The sequence below is a fragment of the Cygnus atratus genome, chromosome 10 (assembly GCF_013377495.2).
Source record: "Cygnus atratus isolate AKBS03 ecotype Queensland, Australia chromosome 10, CAtr_DNAZoo_HiC_assembly, whole genome shotgun sequence".
Classification (NCBI taxonomy): domain Eukaryota; kingdom Metazoa; phylum Chordata; class Aves; order Anseriformes; family Anatidae; genus Cygnus; species Cygnus atratus.
In genome coordinates this window covers 11,471,068-11,494,441 of record NC_066371.1, presented here as the reverse complement: position 1 = coordinate 11,494,441, position 23,374 = coordinate 11,471,068, and the positions used below count along the sequence as shown (strand labels likewise).

At 59.3% G+C, this 23,374-nt stretch overlaps 1 protein-coding gene across 6 annotated transcripts in view; it reads left to right on the top strand.

The window, feature by feature from the left end:
- PLXNA1 (plexin A1) overlaps nucleotides 1-23,374 on the top strand; it is a 107,474-nt gene that overhangs the window by 35,414 nt on the left and 48,686 nt on the right. For all 6 annotated transcript variants that reach the window (XM_035546740.2, XM_035546737.2, XM_035546736.2 and 3 more), the window contains exons 4-9: nucleotides 6,979-7,119; nucleotides 9,510-9,610; nucleotides 10,157-10,280; nucleotides 12,430-12,583; nucleotides 13,237-13,336; nucleotides 21,792-21,906. In XM_035546740.2, coding sequence (XP_035402633.1) covers nucleotides 6,979-7,119; nucleotides 9,510-9,610; nucleotides 10,157-10,280; nucleotides 12,430-12,583; nucleotides 13,237-13,336; nucleotides 21,792-21,906 — 735 coding nt within the window. The remainder of the gene's footprint in view (nucleotides 1-6,978; nucleotides 7,120-9,509; nucleotides 9,611-10,156; nucleotides 10,281-12,429; nucleotides 12,584-13,236; nucleotides 13,337-21,791; nucleotides 21,907-23,374) is intronic.

The following is a 23,374-nucleotide window of genomic DNA, read 5'->3' as shown; positions in this document are numbered from 1 at the left end:
GCACTCTGGGGATGTAAAGTTTGGGCCCCGGCGCTGCTGTGGAGTTGTGTCTGCTCTAGAGATGAAGTTGTGTGTCTGCAGAGAGGAAAAAGAAAAAGGAAACGAAACTCGGGGGTGGCTGAAGCCAGCACAAGAGGGATGCACTGCGCGCATCCCGCAGACCCCCGCGGCACCAGCCCGGTGCAGAGCTTTGGGCTGCAGCGTTCAGCTGGGGCAGGTTTGTCCCTGCGCTTCTGAGGAAGGGCTGGGAGCCGCTGCGATGGGGAATATGGGGGTTGTGGAGTGCTGGGATGAGGAGAAGAGCACTGGGCCCTGGTGTCGTGGCCAGCCCGGGGCTGGAGCTGCTGCTGCAGCCTGTCCCCAACCTGCTGGGGACGCCCTGGGTATGGCCACCCCAGGACCATCCCTCCGCAGCCTCCCCTGCGTGGGCTTTTCCTGCCACCGAGCCCTCCGTTTGGTGAGATTGATGGCTCCTTCCATGTCCTCAGGCAGCTTCTCTCGTGCTGCTTTGTTGTTTTAGGGAGCAGGAAGGAAACAGCTATTTTCCTGGGGCCGCGAGGGGAGGGAGGATCAGAGGGGAGGGAGGATCAGCTGATCTCCGGCACGCTGCAGCTCTGGGAGCCTGGGCTTCCTCCCCAGTGCGGCTCCTGGCAAAGCCCCGCTGCCTCCTCCCTGACTTTTTGGGCTCCCTGACAGCGGTCTGGAAAGGGACGAGTGTACCCCGTGTCCTCCTCGGCCGTTGTAGGGCTGGTCCTTGCTCCTGAACAGGCCAGGGGTGGAGGGACGCGGCGGGTTAGCGTTGGTGTCGCCTTGCTCTGGTTGCTCGGGCAGGGAAGAAGGGCTTGTGCTGCCTTGCTGAGCTAAGAGGAAAATAAACAGAATTTGGGTCCGTATCCTCGGCACACAGGTATTTTGTGGCCGCGGCTCGGCCGGGGACAGCCACGGCACGGCGGGGAGGGACGCCCCGTCCTCCGCCCGCCCTTCCCTCGGCAGCCCCGGGCGGAGGCCGCGCATCGATTCGCCTGTCGGGGCCCCCCCGCCGACCGAATCAGCCCTGAGCGATGCTGATTGGGAAATAATTGCAATAATAATAGAGATATTTTGCTCCCGAGGAACGAGACGATACAAGCCGGGCGCCGAGCCAGGAGAGTTTTGAAGGGCAAAGCTGAGAAATCAATGGCTCGAGACCGCCGGAGCAGCTGGCGGGCTGGGGGGCGCGGGGGCTACTGGGGGGTGAGCAGCGAGGGTGCCTCGGTGCATCCTGTGCCAGAGCGAGCACGGGGCTCCCGGGGGGCTTTGCAGTTCTCACCCCGCTCCGTCGCCTCCCTCAGTCCCTCCTTCACCCACGTTCGGCTCTGGTGAAGGCGCTGCCCCAGCCGATCCCCCACCAGACTGTGGCTGCGGCGCCGTGGCGCTGGGCGCTTCTCTCCAACACTTTGGTTTTGCTACGGAAAGGTGCAAACCATTTTGCTGACAGCTTTTTAGCTCCCTCAGAAGCAGAGAAACCGTGAGCTGGGCGTGCTTCTCCTGCCGATGGAGCAATTTTGACCGATGCAATGTGCCCGAGACAATTTGTGCACGTGCGGGGCAGGGTCTGGCCGCTGTGGTGCCGGCTGAGGGACGGGGCAGGTTTGGGGAGGTTCACAGCCACCTCTCCCGGGGAAAAACCCAGAGCCTGCACAGAATTGCCAGCACGTGGCCGAGGCGCCATAGCAGCGCGCTTCGAAGCCGCTTCGATTGCCTGGTGTCGGTGCCGCTGGGATCAGGGACTGTGAGGAGCAGTGATCTAGATTAAGTGTCTCCTTGTTTTTTGCTTTATTATACCGATATAATTAACGTTCCAATGTTCTCTGGCTCGCGGCAACGTAGGGCCTGGGACGAAAGCCTGGTTTGTGTTAATCTTTACAAATGGGTTTCGCTGAGTGGCAGCTCGTCGCCCCCTTCCCCTCAGTGCACGATCAGCGAGGAATCAGCGTCGTGGCCCCATGCAAGGGCTGGGTGTCGGTGTCAGGTCTGTGCCACCCGGTGAAACCTCCCCGAGCCTCTGCTCATGGGCAGGGGGGGCGCATGGCACCCCCAGCCCGTCCTCCTGCCACCAGGGTGCCGGGTCAGCCGCCCAGGCTGCTTTGGGATCCCTGCTTTGGGATTATTTGTGGGGAGGGGACGCGTTCCTGCACGGGGCAGCTGGCGGTGGCCGGGCTCCTCGGCGGTGCCGGCCGCCTGCCTGCGCCGCGTAGCTGGGATTTTTTGGCTGGAAGCACTGCCACCCCGCAGCCATCTGGGGCAGCACGTGTGGGGCCAAAAATGCATCTCCAAAATCCCTCCCTGCCCCCCGACCGTGCCGGCGGTGCGGAGCAGCCTGGTGCTGAGCGTGCTGAGCCGTCTTGGTAAGGGTTTCCCCCACGCGAACAGGAAAGCTGCGTTTCGCCCGAGGCTGAGCGAAACCAGAGGCTTATCCTCGCTGGGTGCAAAGGTTTGGTAACCTGACACGTGCCCCAGGCAGCTCTCCCTGCTGCTGTCCCCCCCCGGCACGCTGGTGGCCCCCTTTCCAGCAGCACCCAGTGTCCCCAACCCCACCAGCTGTGCCTCCCCCCGCGGCAGCTGATGCCGCAGCCCCGCAGCTGCTCCTGCATTTCTCGGGGTGGCTGAGCAGCCCCTGCACCTTCCCGGCGCAGGATGGAGCAGCCGATGCACAGACCCCATTTTTAAAGCTCTCTCCCTCTTTTGGAAGCCAGAGTGGGTGGCAGCTGCTGGCGCAGGGGAAGGCATGTGGAGGGGATGCAGGGGGGCCCGGCTCCCCCCGTGTGCCGCCTGCTGCCTCGGGGTGAGCCCAGGCCACGTGCAGGCTGTCCCCCCCCGCGGGGCTCGCGGTCCCCATGGGGCCCCCAGGCTGGATAAGGGATACTTTATGTCCTGCTCTGAGCTCGTCTGCACGGTGTTTGGTGACGCTCCTGGCAGCTGTCACCTCCACCCCGGGGTGGCCGGGGCTGAGCAGGTCCTGCCTGGCCTCGGGGATGTGTTTCGCACGGCGCAGGGACCCTGGCATCCTCCAGCATCTTCCCATCTCATCCCAGGCAGAGCAGCCGCACGGGGCTGTTTGTGCAGGGCTTGCGTCTCGCTGCCTCCCCCAGCAAGCGTCCGGAGCGCCGGGAGGGAAGGGGGAAGGCTTTGAAACGCACTCCCGTACATAAGCCTTTCTTTGGCGACGCCTGTCAGCGCCGCGCGAGCCCCGTGGAACTGGAAAGGGTCCCCGTGAAAAGGCTGCGGAGTGTGTTTGAGGCAGATAAGTCCCTGCCTTTGAAGTGTGGCAGGCGGGCGAAAGCGCCCTCCTCTTGTAGCTGCTGCCAGCCACTGAGAATTAATCACAGCCGCGTGCAGATAAGAGCACAAAGCGGCGCGGAGCACTTCTCGTGCCAAGAGGAGGGGTCGGCGGGGTACCGCTCGGCACCGAGCGCCGGGGCTGGAAGCTCGGAGAGCCTGGGCTGGGAGGGCCCCGCTCAGGAGCTGCCTCTTCCCTGCGGGTGGAGGGCTCACGAGTTGTCCCCACGCGGGGACACGGGTGGCACCAGCTCATCCCTGGGTCACCGTCGCCGTGCGCCCCGAGCAGGCGCTGCGGTCGTGCCGCCGTGCTTCGCCGCCCGCGTTGGGGCTCCTGCTGGCGCTCGTTAAATCCCAAAGCAGCTTTGGCATCTTCATGGCCGCTTTCCCTGCCCGGCCGTGCATTCTCCCCTTCCACCTGGCGTTCCCGAGCTGCAGAGCCCCGTCCTGCGCCGCCGGCCCCTCCTGACCCGCTGCTAGCGCTGGGCGGCCGCCAGCCGGGGCTCGGCCGCTCGCAGCTGCTGCTCTTCATCCATCTCATCGCCCGTCTTTCCAAAACGTGGGCCAGGCAGACCCTCCTCTCCTCTCACCCACTGCCGGTGCCCGTAAGCACGCTGGGAGGTTTTCCCCGTGTCGTTTTGACAATGGCTGTGGCCACTTGCGGGGCGTATTTGCCCCGGAGGGCACCTTGCCCGGGGCGCGGATGCGCCGCCGCGGGCCGAGCTGTCCCTCTGCCACCGTGACTCCCCCGGGGCCTTTCATTTCCTTGCCTCTTGGGCTGGTTTCAGGTCCCAGCCTGCGGTCTCGTGGAGTTGTGCAGGACGAGGGACAGGCCATGTGGGCTGGGAGGAGGAAAAGTGGAAACAGATGAGAAAGTGCAGGGCGTCGAAGCGCAGCACATTTGGCCTCCGGCGCGCGTTTCTTCTGCCCACAATTGAATTTTCGGCGGTGAGTACAAGGCAGCAACCTCATTCTCGTGGTGTCCTCCACCCTCGAGTGGCTTGTTCCATCCGTTGGTAGCATCTCGTTGTGTCAGACCGTGCCAGGTCCGCAGGCCAGAGGCTCTTTGCTCACGCTGGATGCGGGGTGGCCCTGGCAAAAGCGTTTGGGCACTCCAGCGGCGTGGTGGCGAAGGAGAGCGGAGCTTTGAGGTGGAGCTTCGGACTCGAGGCAGGAGCTGGGCTGGCCGGTGCTGCTGTCCCCGCATCTCCGCACACCTTGTAGCCAGGTGGTGAGACCTTCTGGTTCCCCAAGCCAGCAGCTGTGTAGGGTCAGGGCTCCCCTTTTCCAGCTGAGACCACCCCCGGGAGCCCTCTCTGTGCTCTTAAAACCTCTCCCCGTGCGGTGCCGCCCGGTGCAGCTTGCAGGGATGTTGGTTCCGTGCTGCGTGGCCGTGGGGACGGTGTGCGCCTGTGTCCTGCAGAGCAGCCTCCAGCCCTGGTTTAAGATGGTTCCCCCAAGCAGCCAGCTTGTAATTTCTTGCCTCCAAGACAGGAGGCAACAGCCCAACTCCGTGGGCTCTTCTTGCTTCTGTAGGGTGCCCCATTGCCACAGGGACTGGAAAAATCCCAGTCCGTGCCTCCTGCATCTCCGTGTTGGTGAGGAGAGGCTGTGACCCCGCGGCTCCTTCCAGCCCCACGGGAAAGAAAAGCCCCATCCCGAAGCCTTCTCGCCGCCGGCTTGGCTGCAATCGCGCGAGGAAGCCGAGCTAGGACAGGAATCCGGAGTGAGAAATTAGCGCGGGTAATTATTAGTATTGGGTAATTATATCAGCGTCAGGATGAGGAGAAAGGTTAATAGATATGTATTTTTTTTTCCCTCGGTGGCTGTGTTTTCCCCTGGGTGGGAAGGGAAGCAGGGTGGGCAGGAAGGCACGTGCTTCCGAGGGGGCTGCTCTGATTAAAGCACATCCTTTCCCCCGGCCCCGCAGGTGGGCGCGGGCGTGCGGGGAGGGCTGGGGAAGCCACCCCTGTGCCGGTAAGAGATGTCTCTGGGAAACCACCATGTTACGGCCCAAAGAACCCATGCCAGCCCTCCCAAATCCCGTTTTCCTGATCCCCAGAGCTGCAGCAGGTGCTGGAGGGGAGGATTCCCATGCGTGCATGTGGGGTGGCCCCAAGGCCCCCTCCAGAGCACCCCGATGTGTTGGCCCCAACCCTCTTTGACTACAGTCATTATTTTTAGGTCCTTCCTGCAGCCTCAAATTAACTGGAAGCGCATCACGTATGTTGTTCTTTTAATACATCTCTTTCTCTTTCCCAGCACTGCGCAGCGCAATAATGTAATGGGGAAATTACCCCGCTAGGTAAAAATTACTGCCGGCGCAACATCCCCCCGTAGATCTATTTTAGGACCAGGGTAAAACTGTATCGATTCCTCCGTGCCGCAGCTACGGCCTGTAAAAGGGCTGGAGGGGTGCGTTTGTCACCTTGCCGTAGCACTCGCCCTCCGGAGAGCTGCCTCGGGCAGGGTTTTGTGGCAGGGAGGCTGAGAGCTGGGAGGGGGGTGACCCAGAAGGGGGGTGTGGGGAGGCAGGATTGGGCCCTGTCGGTAATGGGAAAACGCCCAACGGGGTCCTGGTGAGGGGAACAGCAAGGACGGGGGGTTTTGGGTTGTGCCGAGGGCTCCAAAAAGTTGCGTCTGGCCCTGCGAGGCTGGCACCCGGGTCCCGCGGGGCGAGGGCGGCCCCTGAGCGCGCCGCCGCGCTCCCTGGCTGCTCAGGGGTCTCTTTCTTAATTAAATACATTTGTTTTGTAAAACTGCCTAAAAATAATCCGGGGCTGGTGCGTGCAGGAGGCTGGCGGTGAATCAAAGGCGCCGCTCTAATTAAACGGGCCCCGGTTTGTTTGTGAGCCGCATACATTTCCATGCTAATCAGCCGCGCACCGGGATCCTGCTCTCCCGGCCCCGCAGCCTCTGATTGGGAACCGTGCAAGCGCCGGCGTCTGGCCCTGCCGGGGGGCTGCGGGGTCGGGATCAAGGTGGGTGGGATGTGTTTTGGGAAGGTTGGGGGTCTCCGAAGCAGCAGAGCCTTGTCGGGGCTCGGCTCCTGCTCGGTGGGTGCCGCCAGCCCCGCGGTGCCTCCTAATGGGGTTAGCGCCAGTGCAGCGAGGAACCGGCCCGCTTGGGAAGCTCCTTAACGTGATTGTGAGCCCTAATGGGATCAGAGCCCCTGCCACGCTCCTGCTCGAGGAACAAAGGCGCTTTCTGAACCTCTGCTGACCCTCGGCTTCCTCAAGACCCTTTGGACTTCCCCAGCCACGAGCCTGAGCGTTTCCTTTGGTGGATGGGGAGATGTCAGCGCTCGGTGTGAGCTGCTGTCCTTGCGGCCACGGCAGGGCTGGGCTCCTCTGTGGGGGCGTTTTGGGGTGGGGAGAGCGGGGTGGTGGGGAGTTGGGTGTAGTCGTGTGCGGGGTGAGGACTTTGGATGTGTGTAAACATGGGAATGGTGGCGACATGCAAAAAGGAGAGAGCAGAACTGCTGCCACTGAGACCTCCTGGAGAGGGCTGAGATGTTTGTGGTCTGTGCTGCCTTGTGATGCTGCGGTGGCCGTGGCTTGCCCCTGTTATCCCTAAGGGGGTGCATTCCCTGTTATCCCCCCTCGGGGTGGGTGCAAGGCGTGCACGGGGCCGTGCTCACCCCCTCCGCTCTCCCCGCAGATCCTGGTGGACTTGCCGGCCGACAGGAAGCACCAGGCGCTGCAGTACGAGAACGTGGTGGCCCACGAGGGCAGCTCCATCCTGCGAGACCTGGTGCTGAGCCCCGACCGCCAGCACCTCTACGCCATGACCGAGAAGCAGGTAAGGGGAGGGGGCTGCAGCCCCTCGGCTGGCCGGACCCCGCAGCCCAGGTTGCAGCCTGCGCCTGTCTGGGGGATGTTTTGGGGCAGCTCCCTGGCAGGGATCTGGCCCTTTCAGGAGTCAGTGGCTGCCCACGAGGCACCCGGTGGGGCAAAGCAGCATGGACGAGGGTGCCCTGAGCCTGAGGCAGGTGAGCATGGAGCAGTGGGTGCTGTCCCTAAAGCCACCCCATCGCCACGTGCCCCTGTCCGTTCCCTGTGCCAAGGGTGGCAGCCCCCAGACGCGTCGTGCATCTCTTTCCCGTGCTGCTTTCGCCCTGACGTCTGGTGCTGTGCTTCTCTCTCCGTCCTGTGGTGTCTCTCTTGGGGACAGACCCCACCAGCCCTGCCAGAAGGCTGCTCTCCTGCCGTTGCCTAATGGCTCGGCTCCCCAGGCTCTGGCCCCAGCTGCTGCCGAGCTGCCCGGTCACCTTTGTCCCCACGCCGCCTGGGGATGTGCAGCTCCTCCCTGCTCCCCTGTGCAAAAACACCGCCCCGAGGCACCAGATCCCAGACACTGCCCTGCTGTTCCTCTCCTCCCCGTGGTCTGTGCCCCAGGCACTCATCGTTAGCAGCAGCTGCTTGAAATCCCCGTCCCCTGAGGGCTGAGGGCTGCCTGACCCTTCCAGCGAGCTGCTGCAAGGGCTGTGTTCCCTGCTGCGAGGCCATAAACCTCCTCTGCTCCATCCCTCCCTCCCCGAGCAGGGATTTGCAGGTTAGCAGAAGCTCCTTGCTCTGAGCAGCTTTTTCCCTTCTGGGGTCGCTGCTTTTGCACCTTGGGGCCAAGGGGACGTTGGCTGGAGCCAGCACAGCTGGCGTGCTCTCAAACCTCAGCGTGCACGCCTCCGTCCGTGCCTGTGCCACCCCAAATTTGCTGCCCTCCAGAGGTGCAAACCTGACCCAAATCAGGCACGGGCACACAACCGCTGCCCCGGCAGCGCGGTCGGGGCTCGTGATGAGTTTTAGCTGGCTGTACGGGGGATCGCGTGATCCCAGGCTTGCCGGAGAGCTTGCTGCTCCGAGTTAATCCATCAAAGGGCTGCCAGGCGCCGGGGCGGGGGAAGCAGGATCCTGCTGCGTCAGGGCTTTGTGCCGAGCGGCGGTGGCAGGTTTGGGAGCCGTGGGGCTGGGCTGGCTGGGCGCTCACAGCCTCGCCACGCTCTGGTCCTGTCTCCTTCCCACACACTGCCTGGATGACGGAGGAAGAGGAGGAGGAGGGAGCTGAGACCAACACCGGCAGCTCCACGCTTGTTCTCCAAGGAGCAGGGGACCCAAGGGGCTGTTTTTGAGGTCCCATCACCAACCTGTGCTGGTGGCCCGGATCCCCAGCCCTTCTTTTTGGGCAGCCTCGCTGCGGGCAGTGCTGTTCTTGCCCAGGAAATGCTGGGGACGTCCGGGTGGCCGTGAGTCCCATCAGCTCCCTGCCGGCCTGCCCAGAGAGGGGCACACGGGTGGGACGGTGGCTGGAGCATGGCAGGTCTCCTGGCCGCTCGCCCGCGGGGTTGGAAGGGAGGAGGATGCTGGAGAGCGGCCTCGTGTTTGTCTAGACAGCCCCGCAGGGACAGCGGAGCCTTTCCCCTCCTCCTCCCAGTGCCTGTCTCTGGTTTCTGCTGTGCTGCAGGAAACCTGAGGCTTTGCAGGTGAGGCAGAGAGGGGATCTGGGCTCCAGAATTTGAGGCTAGGGCAGTGCCAGGCCACATCACGCTGAGCCCATCCCCTGGCCTGGCAGGACGGAGGAGGGGTCCCTGGCTGAGACCGTGACCCTTTTCTTGGGTGGCAGAGGTTGTTTTAGGAATGCTACTGAGCGAGTCCTGCCCCACGGGAACAGTGGGGAAACTGAGGCACAGAAATGGTGCGGGCAGCTTCCCGAGCCCCTGCCCCATCCCCCTGCTTCTCCTCCCTGCTCCTTAATAAAAGCCGCTCTTTTCCGTACGACAGCGTGGCGTTATCAGAGTGCTGCTGGAAAGTAATTAAATGAACAGTTGTAACAGAGCTCGAAGGGCTCGGAGAACGAGGGGGTTTTAATCAAATGTGGAGGAGCAATTAATAAAGGAGCCGTAACCCTTTTGGAGCGGGGCTGCCAGCCACGGGGGTGTGCAGGAGGAGGTGGGAGCTGGGGCTGAGCCATTCCCTAAACTCTGCAAAGAAAGGTTTCCCCATCTGGGCCAGCCAGGAGATGTTGTCCATGCAGAGCTCCCAAACTCAACGGTGTGATGTCCAAGCCTTTCCCTGCTTGGATCTGTGCCCCGTGGAGCCCGGTGAGCAGGAGGGATGCCGGGCAGTGTCACCCCTTGCTGTCCCTGCTGTCCCCAGCAGCCTGTCCCCTGCTTCACTCCCTGCCTTGTCCCGCAGGTGACGCGGGTGCCGGTGGAGAGCTGCGAGCAGTACGAGAGCTGCGAGCTGTGCCTGGGCTCCCGGGACCCCCACTGCGGCTGGTGCGTCCTGCACAACATGTGAGTACCTCAGGCCAGTCCCACAGCCCCAGAGATTTGTAAACCGTGTCCAGCACCACCACTATCCTGGTCCTCACACCCAACCGTGGGGTCTGGAGCCCCCCGAGGGGCTTCTTACAGCCGTGCCAGCTCCTCGCCTCCTCCCATTTCAGCCAGCACCGTACGGCGCACGCACGGTTTGCTCTCCCTCTCCGTTTTGCCTGCTGTCGTATTAAAACGCCTCCCGTAATGAAATAATATTGCGGAAAGCACGAAGAGCAGCGGGAGGGAGTTGTTTGCTCTGTGAGGACAGGCGAGGCGCCCGGGGTGGGAGGTGATGGAGCGTCGCGGGCTGTGAACGTGTGCGCTGGGCACAGCGGCTGCAGGGCGAGATGCGAGGGGTGTGAGCACGGCCATGCGGGGCGGGGGTGCTGGCACGAGGGGAAAACAGAGCTCCTAGCCCTACCTTGAGCATTCGAGGTCCCTAGCCGGACACGACGTCCCGCAGCAGGGTGTCTCACAGCCTGTTTGTTGTCTGCTCACCGCCGCGTTTCGTCCCCCCCGCAGATGCTCGCGCAAGGACCGGTGCGAGCGGGCGGACGAGCCGCAGCGCTTCGCCTCCGACCTGCGGCAGTGCGTGCAGCTCACCGTCCAGCCCAAGAACATCTCGGTCACCATGTCGGAGGTCCCGGTAAGCACCCCTGCTGCCCAGGCAGCTGCCGAGCCGGGAGGGCAGCAATTAAAATAAATAACGAGGGTACAACAAAGAGGGAGGAAGGGGAAGAGAGGTCTGATACAAATAAAGTGGAGCAAAGTGCAGGGGATTGATGAGGGCTGGCCTATTGCTGGATGGAGGTAATAGAGCGGCTGATTATTATTCAGAAAAGACATAACGGAGCAATAAATATTTCTCCGTAATATAAATAACAACATCAGAAGTGCCACGTGTAGGCCATCTCGCTCGATATCCTGTCTCTGACAGCGGCCAGCAGTGGATATTTTGGGATGAGGCTTAGATGCACAGCCCTGTCTGTGCAGACAGAGAGGATGATGTATTTCCACCAAGTATTTTCCAGGCCATTAGCACTGTAAAGAGAACGCAAAACAGCTTATACTAGCAATAAACTCTCGAAAACTGCCAGGTCTGGATGTCTGGCACTCAGGAGTCCTGAAGGAGATGGCCAGAGCATTCCTTGGCTTGCAGAAGTGGCTTTGTGATAAACAAAGCAACGCCGAGAAAAGTCCAGGCAACAGAGGAGGTGCTCGTTTTCCTGCCCAGATGCAGAAAGGGCACAGGGGATGGCCAAATGGTTACAGTTGGCTTGATTTGACACTGGGTTGAGGAAAAACTAGTGGGAAAAAACGATGCAAGATACAAGTGATAAAGAATCAAAGATGGGAATGTAATTAATGCCAGTCCATGTGGTTTTCTGTCAAACAAACCACATTTTGTGCTTTGATGAAATTACGACTTGAATTAGAAGAGGGACTGCGGGGATGTGATGTCTTTAGCCTTCTACAAGGCGTTTGACTCGGTACAACACAACATCCTGATTAAAAATTAGCATTATGCAATATTGATAAAGCACGTGTTAAGTGGATTAAGAACTGGCTCCGTGACAGATCTCCAAGTCGTCGTCAGAGGGGAATTGTCACTGAGCGGCAACCTTCTGCAAGTGCTTCTGCGGGGATCGGAGGGCGGCTCAGCCGCCCTTCGCACTGTCATTGGTAACGTGGAAATAAATGTGGGGGAGCTGCTGGTGAGATCCACAGGGGACACGAGGGGTGCTGCGCTACGTGGTGCCGGGGATGCGATCCCCACGCCGAGCTATGGGGTTCGAGCGGGGCTGGTGTAGCAGAGGGAGTGGGTTTGGTGCCGATACCTCAAAACCAGAGTGAGAGCTCGAGGAGGAAGGTCGGCTTTCGAGAGATGTCCTGGAAAGCAGTGCCTTTGGATGGGATCCCGGGGCCACGCGGTGTCCTCGGTGCGCTGCTGTGTCAGGAAGGGCTCCCGGGGGCAGGCTGCGAGCCGGGAGGGGTTTTGAGCTCGTAGCTTTTCAGCCCTCTGTGGTTATTTCTGTGCCTGCCGGCTGGGTGCGACGCGGGGGTCCGGTGTGATCGACACCAGGACGCGGCACTCGGGCCGGAGTGAGTGTTTAAAGGAGCAGGCTGAACCCTTTGGTAAACATCATGTAAATGAGCTGGAGGCTGGCGAAAATGCCTTCCAGTGCGAGGCTTCCAGAGCTCAATCTGCTTAGCTTATCAAAAAGAAGATTAAGAGGTGACTTGATTACAGAGTATAAGTGCCTTTACAAGGAGCAAATATCAGGGACTAAAGGGCTTTTTAATCTATCAAGGAAAGGCGTAACAAGAACTAATGGCTGGAAGCTGAGAAAAATTCAAATGAGAAATAAGGCGAGCGTTTTGTAAAGCGAGAACTGCTGACCCCAGCGATGAATTTGCAAAGGAAGAGGTGGATTCCTCCCCTCTTGATGTCTGCAGCAGTGGATGCCTTTTTCTGAAATATGCTTTAGCCAAACACTGGGCTTGGTCTCTGTAGGGAGGTGAGGTGTGATGGTTTGTGGTGCAGGAGAGGGCAGAGGATGTCAGGCTGTGATTTGTTCACTCTTAACCCATTTAATTCTGTGCTCTCGGCTTGGCTGGGGAGGTCCTGGAGGTGGATGGTGCTTGCCTGGGGCAAGTCTCCCCACCACGTGTGGCTGAGGGAGGTGGGATCGCACCCCTGTGGTCTTTTCTGTTGGCTGGGTTTGCTCATAGCAGCCACAAAGGAGTCCTTTTGGTAGTTTCCTGGGGCAATGCTTTGCCTTCTCTCTCCCCAGCTGGTCCTGCAGGCCTGGAACGTCCCAGACCTCTCGGCAGGAGTCAACTGCTCCTTCGAAGACTTCACTGAGTCCGAGAGCCGCATCGAGGACGGGAGGATCTACTGCAGCTCTCCCTCTGCCAAGGACGTCATCCCCATCACCAGGGGCCGCGGTGAGCTCGGGTCTCTTGGGCGTGGGGTTGGAAGAAAGCCCAAGGCCAACCTTGTCCCGGCGGCTGCCCCATAGCCAGGCACCGAGGAGGGCAGCCCTCCCGTGACAGTGATCCCCGGGGTCCGAGCAGGATTCTTGGGGTGTAGGAGGAAAAGGACTTTGCTGCTTCTTGAGGAGCAGTGTTGTCCTTGAGCTCCTTGCTCTCTTCCAAGCCATGGCACAGCTACATGCTGGCACTACAACGGTTTGTGCAGCAGTCCTGCTAATTATTGGGCACCCTGGCCTCGTTCCCCAGCTGTGGACCATTTCTGGGCAGAGGTACTGCACATATCCACAGACTTTAGGATGCTGGTGCCCCCTAAACTGTTAAGTTCCCCTCCAGCACCACTGGTGTACTTCAGCTGCCTCCGTGCTGACAGCTGCAGTTCGCTGGAGGGGCTTGGTGCTGTGCCTGTGCCTTGCTGACCCGTTTGGTGGCTGGGTGGGTGTGGGTGGGCACCCTCCTTGTATTTCCAGATCTGGAGGTTTTGTTAGTTGACTGGGATGAGTGGAGTAGTTGCCCAGATCCTTCCAGCCCATCACAAGCCTTGGGCTGAATGCTCGGCTGCGCACCGTGTCCTTTCTGATGCCCTTCTCTGCCTTGCTCTCTCCCAGGGGACAAGCGAGTGGTGAAGCTCTACCTGAAATCTAAAGAGACGGGGAAGAAATTTGCCTCTGTGGATTTTGTGTTCTACAACTGCAGCGTCCATCAGTCGTAAGTGACCTGGGCTTCGTGAGTGTGCTCTGGGGACAGATTGGCTGGACAGCGTGAGCCTTGGGCAGGGGCAGACCTCAGGTTGTGGGTGCTGATGCTGCAAGAAGAAAGGAAAGTGGAGTGTAGCGGTACTGGCAGTGAGGAACCTCCTCCTCCTGCCCTTGTAAACAGGGACAGTGACCAGAGAGCCCACAGCTGGTTTGGGCACGTGGGAACACGCAGCATCAGGGCCTGAACCTCACTTAAGAGCAGGGCTTTCGGTTTGAAAAAGCGAATTTACTGCATTGCAGGCAGGAGCAGTCCATGTGACTGCAAATGCCAAGCGTCTTGTTGTTATCCCTGGAAACAGTTAACAGGAGCGACTTGGCTATGCAAAAGGAGAGCCCGTGTTCTCCTCTGAGGGTACCTGCTTCCCAGCCATGTGGAGAGGGAGCTGGGAAGTCCCAGCAGCGCCGCATGGAACCTGCTGCGTGTCGTGGGGCCTTTACCCGAGAATTGCCTCGCTGGAAGCGATTGTGAATCTGCTTTCTCGTCAGGCTGCCTTGAAACCTACTTCAAGTAGGGGTTTTTAGGCAGTCTGAGATGTGCATGGGATAAAACAGGAGGCGTGGATTATTGACGTGCTGTCTAAGCACGGTGGCTGAAGTCTCTAGGAGCGAGCTGCTGATGAGGAGCTGTGGGCAGCGTGCTCAGGGAGAGGGCTGCGCCGGGGAACGCTAGAAAAGATGCTGGGATGTGTTTGGGCAAAGGATTTGGAGCTGGAGAATGCGAGCAATTTCCTTCTCCTGCCAGCAACCTCCCACGGATGGTGGCACTCGGGCTGATCAGTAATTATAGATAAGCAAACGCGGAGTGATCTCTGGGACAGCTTTTTGCCGAGGATCTAGCCTGGCTTAGGAGGTTGTGTTCGGCGAGCGAGCTGTGGTTCCCACGTGGATCAGGGGAAGGCAGGTGAGATGCGGGCACCCCAGCTGGGTGCGTGCAGTGAGGCCTGCCTCCGAAAGGCCCAGGGTTATCGAGGTGAGAAAGCAAAATGAAGCTGTTGCCACTCCACTGGGGCCCTGCAAGCCTTGTGCATCGCAGCCCCTGGGTTTCTGCCCTGCCTGCGCTGGTGCAAGCAGCAGGATTTTCTCCAGGGAGCGCCGCGACGGCGAGGAGGGGGAGCGAGGGAGGAGGGAGTTTGCAAACTTGACTTTCGCACTCACCTTGCCTCCCGAGATGAGCTTTGTCTCCCTTCACGTTGTGTGGTTTCAATAACATGAGCTCAGCTTTGGCTCAGGGTGGCTGCATGTCATTATTTTGCAAATCAGAAAGCAGATGCGACTTTTATTTTTCTAAACGATAGAAACAAGACTTTTAAGTACGAGGAGGATCGGATTAGCCCAACGAGGGCCACAGCGTTTTGGTCCAGCGGGAAGGGCTGGGGAGGGAATTGGCATTTTATTTTATGTGCCTGACATAGGAGCAAAAAACCCACCCCCCTCTTCCCCAACAAACCTACAACAAAGAGCCCTGACTGATTTATTACTGCATTGATGTTTAATTTTGGATGCATTATTTAAAAAGGCTAATTATGGATGCATTAATATTTATGGGCTCCGGCTGGAGCTGATAGAAAAGTCCACGTTCTAGGCTGGTGAACATTATTATTATTTTCTTTACGTCAAGAATTTTAGGGTTTGGAGGCAGTTTTAACTATGTGACCTGCAGTCGAATCATACCCAAAGAACATGACAATCTCGAGGGTGATGCAATACTTTTAAATACCATTTGCAGACAGGCGTCTTTAATGGATCTCTTTGGAGTTAATAGCCTTTCAGATCCAGGTTTCATGTTTTGCAGAGGAAAATCTATAAGTCAGCCTGATAAATTCTGTATTAGGAACAATGTGCTTTTCCACGAGGCTAATGTTTTTCCTGTGGAGTTCTCTGATGACCGTGCATTATGTTTTCGTTTTACATTTGGGCAGCTTTGCTTGGGTTGGGAGCCAGAGGCCTGCACGTCGAAATCATTCCTCAGCCGAGGATGAAACGTTTAGGTGAGATTTTCAAACTGCTGGGGAAAGATAGGGGAATTGCAAGGCAGCTCTTCTGCTGGTGTAAGCCGGAGCAGCTCCTGGGGAGCTGATGCTCCTCCACCTGTGTGGCTTTGGGTCTGACCCCTACGGTTTTCAGCAAATGCCTGTAAAGGCATCTGCAAAACGCACTGCCTTTTGGTGGCTGCGGGTCGGATCCTGTGCAAGCATCCCAGGTCTTTGCTCCTTACAGCATCTCACGACTCTCTCCCCGTGCATTTCCAAGGCGGAAGGTGCTGAGGGTTTGTTCCAGGCTCCTTCCCACAACTCTCAGTGCCTTTCGGGCTTTCATCAGGTGCCTCTTCTTTCTCTGATTTTCCCTTTCTAACACCTGCAGCCTGAAATTCTTAGTACAGACTCAGATGCTCAGGATAGCTCTTGTTTTGGGATGCCTGATTGATATGCCTTGTGGTTTTCAGGGAGCGAGCAGGCGCCGTGCCCCTTTACAGGACGCTTCCAGCTGGCTGCTTGCAACAAGGGATCCCTTTGGCACCAGCCTCTTCAGCAGGGGGATGATGCTGTGACTTTGGACTGTTTTCAGTCCCCTTTTTCTGGGAGCTGGGCTGATGTGGGTGATCCCCAGGTGACACAGAAAGGGTGTAAATCACAATAAATGGTGTAACAACACGGAGAGGGGTGTGCTGGCAGTACCAGGCACTGCACCAGGGCTGCTCCAGCTCCTCCTGCAGAAAAGCCCCGCAGCAGGGCCTTGTCCTAGCTCTGCTGGATTCGAGGGGAGAGCGGGGAGGCAGAGCTTGTTGTGATTGAAAAATGAGCAAGGTTTGTTTGTGATGAAAACAAATCGTTTCCTGTTAAGAGCGAGGAGGACAAGCCCTGTGCCCAGCTCCTGCCGCAGCCTGCGAGGAGGCGGAGATGCAGCCAAGGAGGCAGGTGGGGGTTTGTCTCACTGAGCCTTTCTTTGGAGGCAAGGCATCTCACAGCAGGCAGGAATTTCAGCAGGCTTTTGAGGCCACAAGGTGTTTGAGGATGGGTAAAACTGTTGTATGATGAGGCAGGGAGGGATCTGGTCGCAAACACCGGTTGCTCCATGCACAGGGGGTGTGCATGTGTCAGGGACGTTGGCTGGTTGGGGTCAGATGCTCCTGAATTCCTCAGCAGGGGGATTTTTGCTAAAGGTTGGCAGGACGATGCGAAGTAGAGAGTGCTGGGTCTGCACCGAGACCCCTGTCACCAGCTCATGCCCTGTGGAGCACGTGGAGCGCTCCTGTGCATGGAAGGACAGCGCATCATGTCCTTGGGGGAAGGCTTTCCTCCTGCTCTGGGTCACTTGGAAAGCTCCTCTGGGGCTCAGGCACATTTTTTCCAGGTTGTGACATTTGGGGTATTTTTCTCCAGGTTTTGGGTCTTTTTCTCCTGAAGGTTTGTGCATCGGGGAGGGGGTTGCTGGTGGAGCCACCATCTGCATTGAATGGAGAAGAGGAAACCTGGAGTTGAGTGCAGAAAACTGGGGCCTTTGCAGAGAGGGATGCAGGAGGGTATCCACAAGCTCACGGGGCTGCCCCTGTGGGCTTGGGATGGGGAGCACTGGGCTGGAGGCCTGCGTGGTTCCCTCGGGGGCTTCCTATGGGGCATTGATCAGGCGCACACATTTGAAGACCACTCGGCGGCTTTGATAGTCTAATGAATCAGCCTGTGTCCGGAGTGCCTGTGTGCAGATGCGGAGGTTGTCTTTGTAAGCATTAAGCTCCCTCTTCAAAGCATTCTCTGGGAAATGAGTCCCCTTTAAAGATAAAGCCGGGATGCCAGGCTCCCCGCCTGCCTCCAGCGCAGTGAGGTGGGTGAATGGGAAATCCCCCCGCGAAGCCAGAGAACAATGCAGGGCGAGGGCGGGGAGCACGAGGAGAGGGGAATTCCTCGGATATGAGAGCTGCAGAGCTGGGGGCCCCAGGGGAGCCTGCGTGGGGCTGGCACAGAGCCCCCTCGTCCAGCCCCTGCCTCCGACAGCCACCATACCCAGCTGTTTCCAAGGACAGCCGAGACGCGGTTCTTCCCACTGCTCCCATGCCTGCCGTCTGGGTTTCCCTTCTGGAAATTCAGGTTCTTAACCGCTGCTGGGGTTCGTCTTTTTGGTCCTGGGGGGCTGGCAAGTGGAGGCGACAGGGAGGATGTGAGCACTGGCACTTGTGTGATGCTGTGGTGTGCTTGGCCCAACACCAAAATGCCCCTGGCACGTGGGGAGAGGCAAACCCACGGCCACGAGCAGCGTGGAAGCAAAACCCGGGCGGTGGCACAGGCAAAGGAGAAAAATCCCAGGTGAGGGTGACTGATGCTGAGAGAGAGGAGCCGGGCAGACTTGAAATTGGTGCCGATGGATGCCTGTGCTGTGCTTGTGCACATCCACGGGGCAACGGTGGTACTGCCCTCGTGGCTGTGCCAGTTGTGGTGCCGGGGTGCTGAGTGTCTCCAAGGGTGCTGAGCACCTTGAGCGGTGTGCAGACATCTGTCCTGGCTGGAGAGATGCGACTGCTGCGTTCGAGTAGGGCAGCCCCGTCGCACAGGTCGGGCTGGCCCTATAAGTCTCCATTAGGCAAATGGGATTTTAATGCCTTGCTCAGGGGCTGGGGGCAGCGGGGCTGCTCTCCTTGCCCGCCTGCCGTGCCGCAGAGCCCGCCGGCCGGTTGCTTTGTCCCAGCTGCTTGGTGGCAGCGTGGGACAGTGCCAGCCTTGTTACCAGGCTCCTGTCCGGCCGGGCTGCCTGCGGCGCGCTCGGTAGCTGCTTGCAAAGCCAGGGCTGCTGATTTCCAGCTGCTTGCAGATGCTTTCTCCTCCACGGCACGGACAGATGGCTGCAGGCAGCTCACTAAGTGTATCCGTGTTTTACCACCTCTGAGCTGCGAGGCGGTAACAGATCTGCGCCTGTTCCTAGGCTAGGGCGGGCGGGAAACCTTGTAGGATCTCGCCAGAGACTGCTCGGGATAACCTCTGTTAGGTCACGATTGCTGTGAGCGAGGGGGGGGGCTGGTACAGCCTGGTGGGGTGTTTCAAATGAGTTACTTCTGAAGAGTTTAAAACTCAGGGTCCGATTCTGCAAGCTCTAGGCCGGGAGATGTGCAGACACGGTGGGTTTCCTGTGCCCAACCCCTGCAACCTGTGAGCGGGACCCTGAGCAAAACCCATCACAGCAGGGATGGAAAAGCCCCCCAGAAAAGGGAGGGCAGCAAGTTGGTGGTTTGAGATGGGCGGAGAGGACTGGAGGGAGGTGAGAGCGGATCTCCTGCCGTGGGTCTGCCTCGTGCCGGGGGTCTGGGTAGGGGCTGGGGGCACTGCCTGCCTGTTCCTGCTGCTCTTCCAGCTTCCCCCTCTCCCTGGGGCAAAATGAAGGATATAGAGCCCCAAGTGCTGCAGCTCGGCCCCTCACCCTGTGCAGCTGCTGCTCCAGATGCAGGCTGTGCTGGAGCTGGGTATTCACTAAGGACGCATCCTCCTTGCCAGGAGAAGGTCTGAGGAGCAGCCTGGGGGCTCGTGGGCGGTCTGTGGCGAGTGCACGCAGATGCTGTTTACACCAGTGCCGTGTTCGTCGTTCCCCTCTCGGTGGCCCTCCCTCGTTCTGCACTGGGTGCCGTTGAACTCGGCCCATCTCATCTCACTGCAGTTTGTGCTGTGTCCTTCCCCAAAAAACACGCTGCTCCATGGCAATAGCCCCATCATGAGTGCACACATCCCAGCCCTCCCCTCCCCTGTTCAGCACAGGATTATTCCCCTGCCTTGCTGCTTCTCCAAAGGCCACTTGCGAGCTGGATGGAGCTGGTGGGGTTCACCTTTAGCCAACCTCTCCTTCCCCTCTCTCCCTCCCTCCCTTGTTTGCTCGCCCAGCCTTATCTCGCTCCTGCGGATGCCGGTTTTGTTTTCTGCCTTTCCCTCTCCGCTCGGAGCACTGGAGAGCTCTCGGCTCTTTCAGGCCGGAGATAAGGGAAGCGAGCGGCCGCGTTCCCAGGCCGGCTGGATGCCGATGCGGAGGCGAGGCACGCGTGGCACGCCTGGGGCTGGGAGCTGGGAAGGGCAGGGGGCGGTGAGCCTGCTCCCCGCTGGCTTTTCTGACCAGGAGATAGCTGCAGCGACCAAGAGAGAGCTGTGGCATTGCTGGGGCTGCCGGAGCTTGGTTTGGAAAACCAAGGGGACAGCACCGGGAGACCTCGAGCCAGCCTGGCAGTGAGCCGGGGGCAAGCACCAACGCTGCGGGCAGGCTCCGGTGCTGCCCTCAGCCTGCCCAGAGCTGTGCTGTCCCCTTGCTGCTGGTGGGGAGCCGCCTGCCGGCTCTTTCTGGGGGCGGATTTATGGCAGGCAGCAAGCCCGGGCTTGTTTCAGGATGGGGGATCTGTGCAGAGCGATCCTGAAATCCTGGAGAGGTTACAGCTCCTTGTGCACAAGGGTGTTAGGAGGGAGGGGAGCACAGCCGAGGTGCCCCCTCCTTTTCCCTGCCCTCCCTGCGGGCTGTGCCTCTGCCTGGTCCCTGTAAGGGCTCGGGGGGAGGCACTGGGGACGAGGGGAGCAAACCGAGGGTCCCCAAGGGTCCGTGTATCGGTGCTGTGCCTGGTCGGGCTGCTCGCCCTGCCTCGCTTCGGGGAGAGGGGGGGGGGCTTCAGCACATGCGGGAGAAACTCCCCCTAATTATCAGGAGTGATGAAAGCCTCTTAGGCAAGAAGTGACGAGGGAGAAGTGCCTGACCGTGGGAAGGAGAGAGACAGCACAGATGGCACCGTGCTGCCGAGCAGCCTGCTCCCGCGTGGGGAACAGGCCGTGGGGACAAATGGCTGCCCGGGGACAGCCCCGGCCCCTCCACGGGGCCTGACCTTGGAGCTCGGCCTGTCCTGCAGCAGGGCCGGGCCTGTGGCCCCTGGCTGGGGGGGTTAATTCTTTTTTTTATTTTTTTTTTTGTTTATTTTTTTGTTTTTTTGGCCTCTAGGCTGTGCTCCCTGGGACGACAGGCCTTAGGTGCTGTGGGGCCAGAGGTGTGTGTGAGCGTACTTATGGTGGCTCTTTGAAAATCATCTCTGAAAATTATCGCTTTAAAAGCGACCCGGTCGGTTAGAAGCAGCCAGCAGGGAGTGAGTTAGGAGGTGGAGGTGTCCCGCATGGCACCGGGTGGCATGTAAGGGACTCGGGGCCTCTCTTCAGGACCCCAAAGGCCTCATGGCTGCGAACCCCCCTGGCGTGCAGCAGCTCACCCCTGCTGCTTGTGTGCCTCTGCTGAATGGCCTCGGTGGTGGCTGTGCTTCCCCGAGGATTAACCCTGCTTTCTCTGCCCTGCTGTCTCCATGTCCCGCATTTACCTGCCCCCCAGGTTGTGCTTGAGCCCTTTAGGGCAAGGACCAGGGGTAGGAGCGGTCCTTTTGTGTCCCCCGCGCCTCCCCCCCTGCACCTCCCTCCATCAAAGCAACCGGAGATAGGAGGCTACGGCTGTGCTTTTAAGTCAAATCTCCGCAGCTGAAATAAAATTGCATATATTTGCATAAGGAGCATCTCAATTAGCATATTTGTGGGTAAAGCTAAAAGGGCTGTTCATTTGGAAGTGAAAATGTGAGCGAAACATGGAAATGACTTCCAGCCCCCTTTACAAGCAGCTTAATTAAATATTTCCTTAGCGCGTGCGCATGGATTTAGGAAGCTATCGCTGTGGATGTAACAGGGTGTGAAGCCCCCCGGGCGGGGAGCTGTGGCCCCACAAAGCCCCACGTGTGCCTGGGCACCCTGAGCTGTCCCCGCACCTTTGAAGGATGCAGGGACAGGGATTTGGGGTGCCCATCCCGGAGTTCCTATGCAGGAAGAGGGAGACATTTTGGGTGGGAGGCACGTGCACACGCTGCCGCAAAGGGCTGGGGACGAGGGGGCTGGGGAGCGGGTCACACACGGCGCATTGTGCGCGGCTGAAAGGCACCACAGTCCCGAGACGTTAATCTGACCCAACCTTTAGCCACTTCTTATTTTCCCCTCTCAATGAGCGTGCATTAAGCTGGCTCTTCCGCCCCCTCTCCCCGCAGCGGAGAGCCCTTGTTCTGCCTGCTCGTGCTAGAATTGCCTTTCATCACAGCAAAATCCAGCTCCCAAAGCTGCAGCGCGGCCCCTTCCCGGGCTGGTGGGGAGGGATGGGCTCAGCTCCACCAAGCAGGGGGAGCGTGGTGGGTGCTGGGGGAAGGATGAAGCGCCCCTTTGGTGTTGCTGAGCCTGGGTAGCAAAGCCCTGGGTGCACAGCTCTCTGCCATCCCTTGGGGTTGGGGGGAGAGGGGCCTTGAACCCCCTCCTTTACACACCGGCCGACCTCGTGGTGTTGTGTAGTCCCCATGCAGGATCGGTCCTGGTGCTGCCACGAGGTTTGGCCCCTGCTGCTGCCACCTAACGCTGCCTGCTTCGCTCTTTCCGCAGCTGCCTGTCCTGCGTGAACGGCTCCTTCCCCTGCCACTGGTGCAAATACCGGCACATCTGCACCCACAACGCCGCCGACTGCTCCTTCCTGGAGGGGCGCGTCAAGCTCTCCGAGGTAAGGTGACCCACATCTGCTCTCCTCTCCTTGTCTTGTCGTGACCCCTTGTCCCGCAGGGATGGGTTTAGCAGAGAAAAAGCGTTTTCCAAATCTTTCCCACCGCCTCATTTCCCACGCGGGCCGTGCCCGCGGTGCTGGGCTTGCCTGGGAAGCAAGGAGGGAGTTGTGGGAAGAGCTGGGGGGCTGCCTGCTGGCAGGGAGAGGCTGTACGAGCTGGGAAGTGTCATTGCAGAGGCTGTTTGGGAATCTGGGCTAAGTCAGAAAGCACTTTAGGCTGAGTGAAGTGAAAAACAAAGGCAGAAACGCTTAAGCATTTTCCTTTGATGTTTTTGAAGGGAGCAAGCTTGAATTGTCATTGCAGAACAACTTGTTTTCGGAGAGGGGAAGGTTTAAATCCGTAAAACAAAACATTTTGCTGCACCTCACGCCTTCTTCGTCTCTAATACTTTGCTAAGAAACATGTTACTTTGTGGGGGTTTATCCTGCACAGCATCTGTGCTGCCAGCTGGGGAAATCCATCACTCACGGGGCACCTACAGGAGGTCCCTGCCTCTGCAACCTGCCAGGGCGTTGCTGGCTCTTTGGGATAGATCTGGCGAGGTCTGGCAAGCAACCTGTGTCTCTGTGGGTCCCGAAGGGAGAGTTTTGGGGAGGACAGTCTCTCTTGACCCTGCCAAACCCAGAGGAATTGTCTCAGGTTGAGCCTACCTGGGTTTCCAGTCCTGCTGCCTGAGGCATGCTGCTGGGAGCAGTGCGGCAGTGCCCTGCTGAACGGTTCGAATGGATGTTGGCCTGGGGAGAGCATTCGCCGAATTGTCTCAGAGAAACTTCCCTCACCCTGGCTGTTTGGGCTCTGAGCTCCATCAGAGCTTGTGTCGTGGTGGCCGCCAAGCCAGGGCTGGTTCCTGGGAACAAAGAACAAAAGAGGCTTGTCTGAGGAGCCTCACAAGACTTCGCTGTCCTGGCTGGCACGAGAGCAAGCCTCCTGCTGAGTCCCTCCGCTTGGGAGGAGGAGCAGCCACATCTCTGAGTGGATCTCGTGTGATTTGTGCCTTATGATGTCTCCCTTCATCCTCGGTGAGAACCTGTGGGCTCCTGGGTCCCCTTCTGGATCGGGGTTGCTGTCCTCCGTGTCCCCGTGTTTCAGTGCTGGCCTTGGAGTTGGATGGGACACCCTGTGGCCGAGGAGCCCTCAGCCGTATTACTCACGTGCTGTGTTGTTTTCCTTCCTGACCCTGCCTCTGTAGCTGCTCTGGGCTCCTCACAGGAACAGGTCAAGCTCCCAGCAGGGAACAATCAATTTTTCCCCTTCATCGTGCCTGCCTCTTCCATTACTTGAGGAGCTCGAGCCCTCCAGGAGGGGACGGGAGAGCTGGGCCATTATTCAGCCAGTACCTGGCCACCAGCAGCACAATTCCTCTTGTGCTGGGACCCGATGGATGGAGCAGGATCTTCACCCATGCTG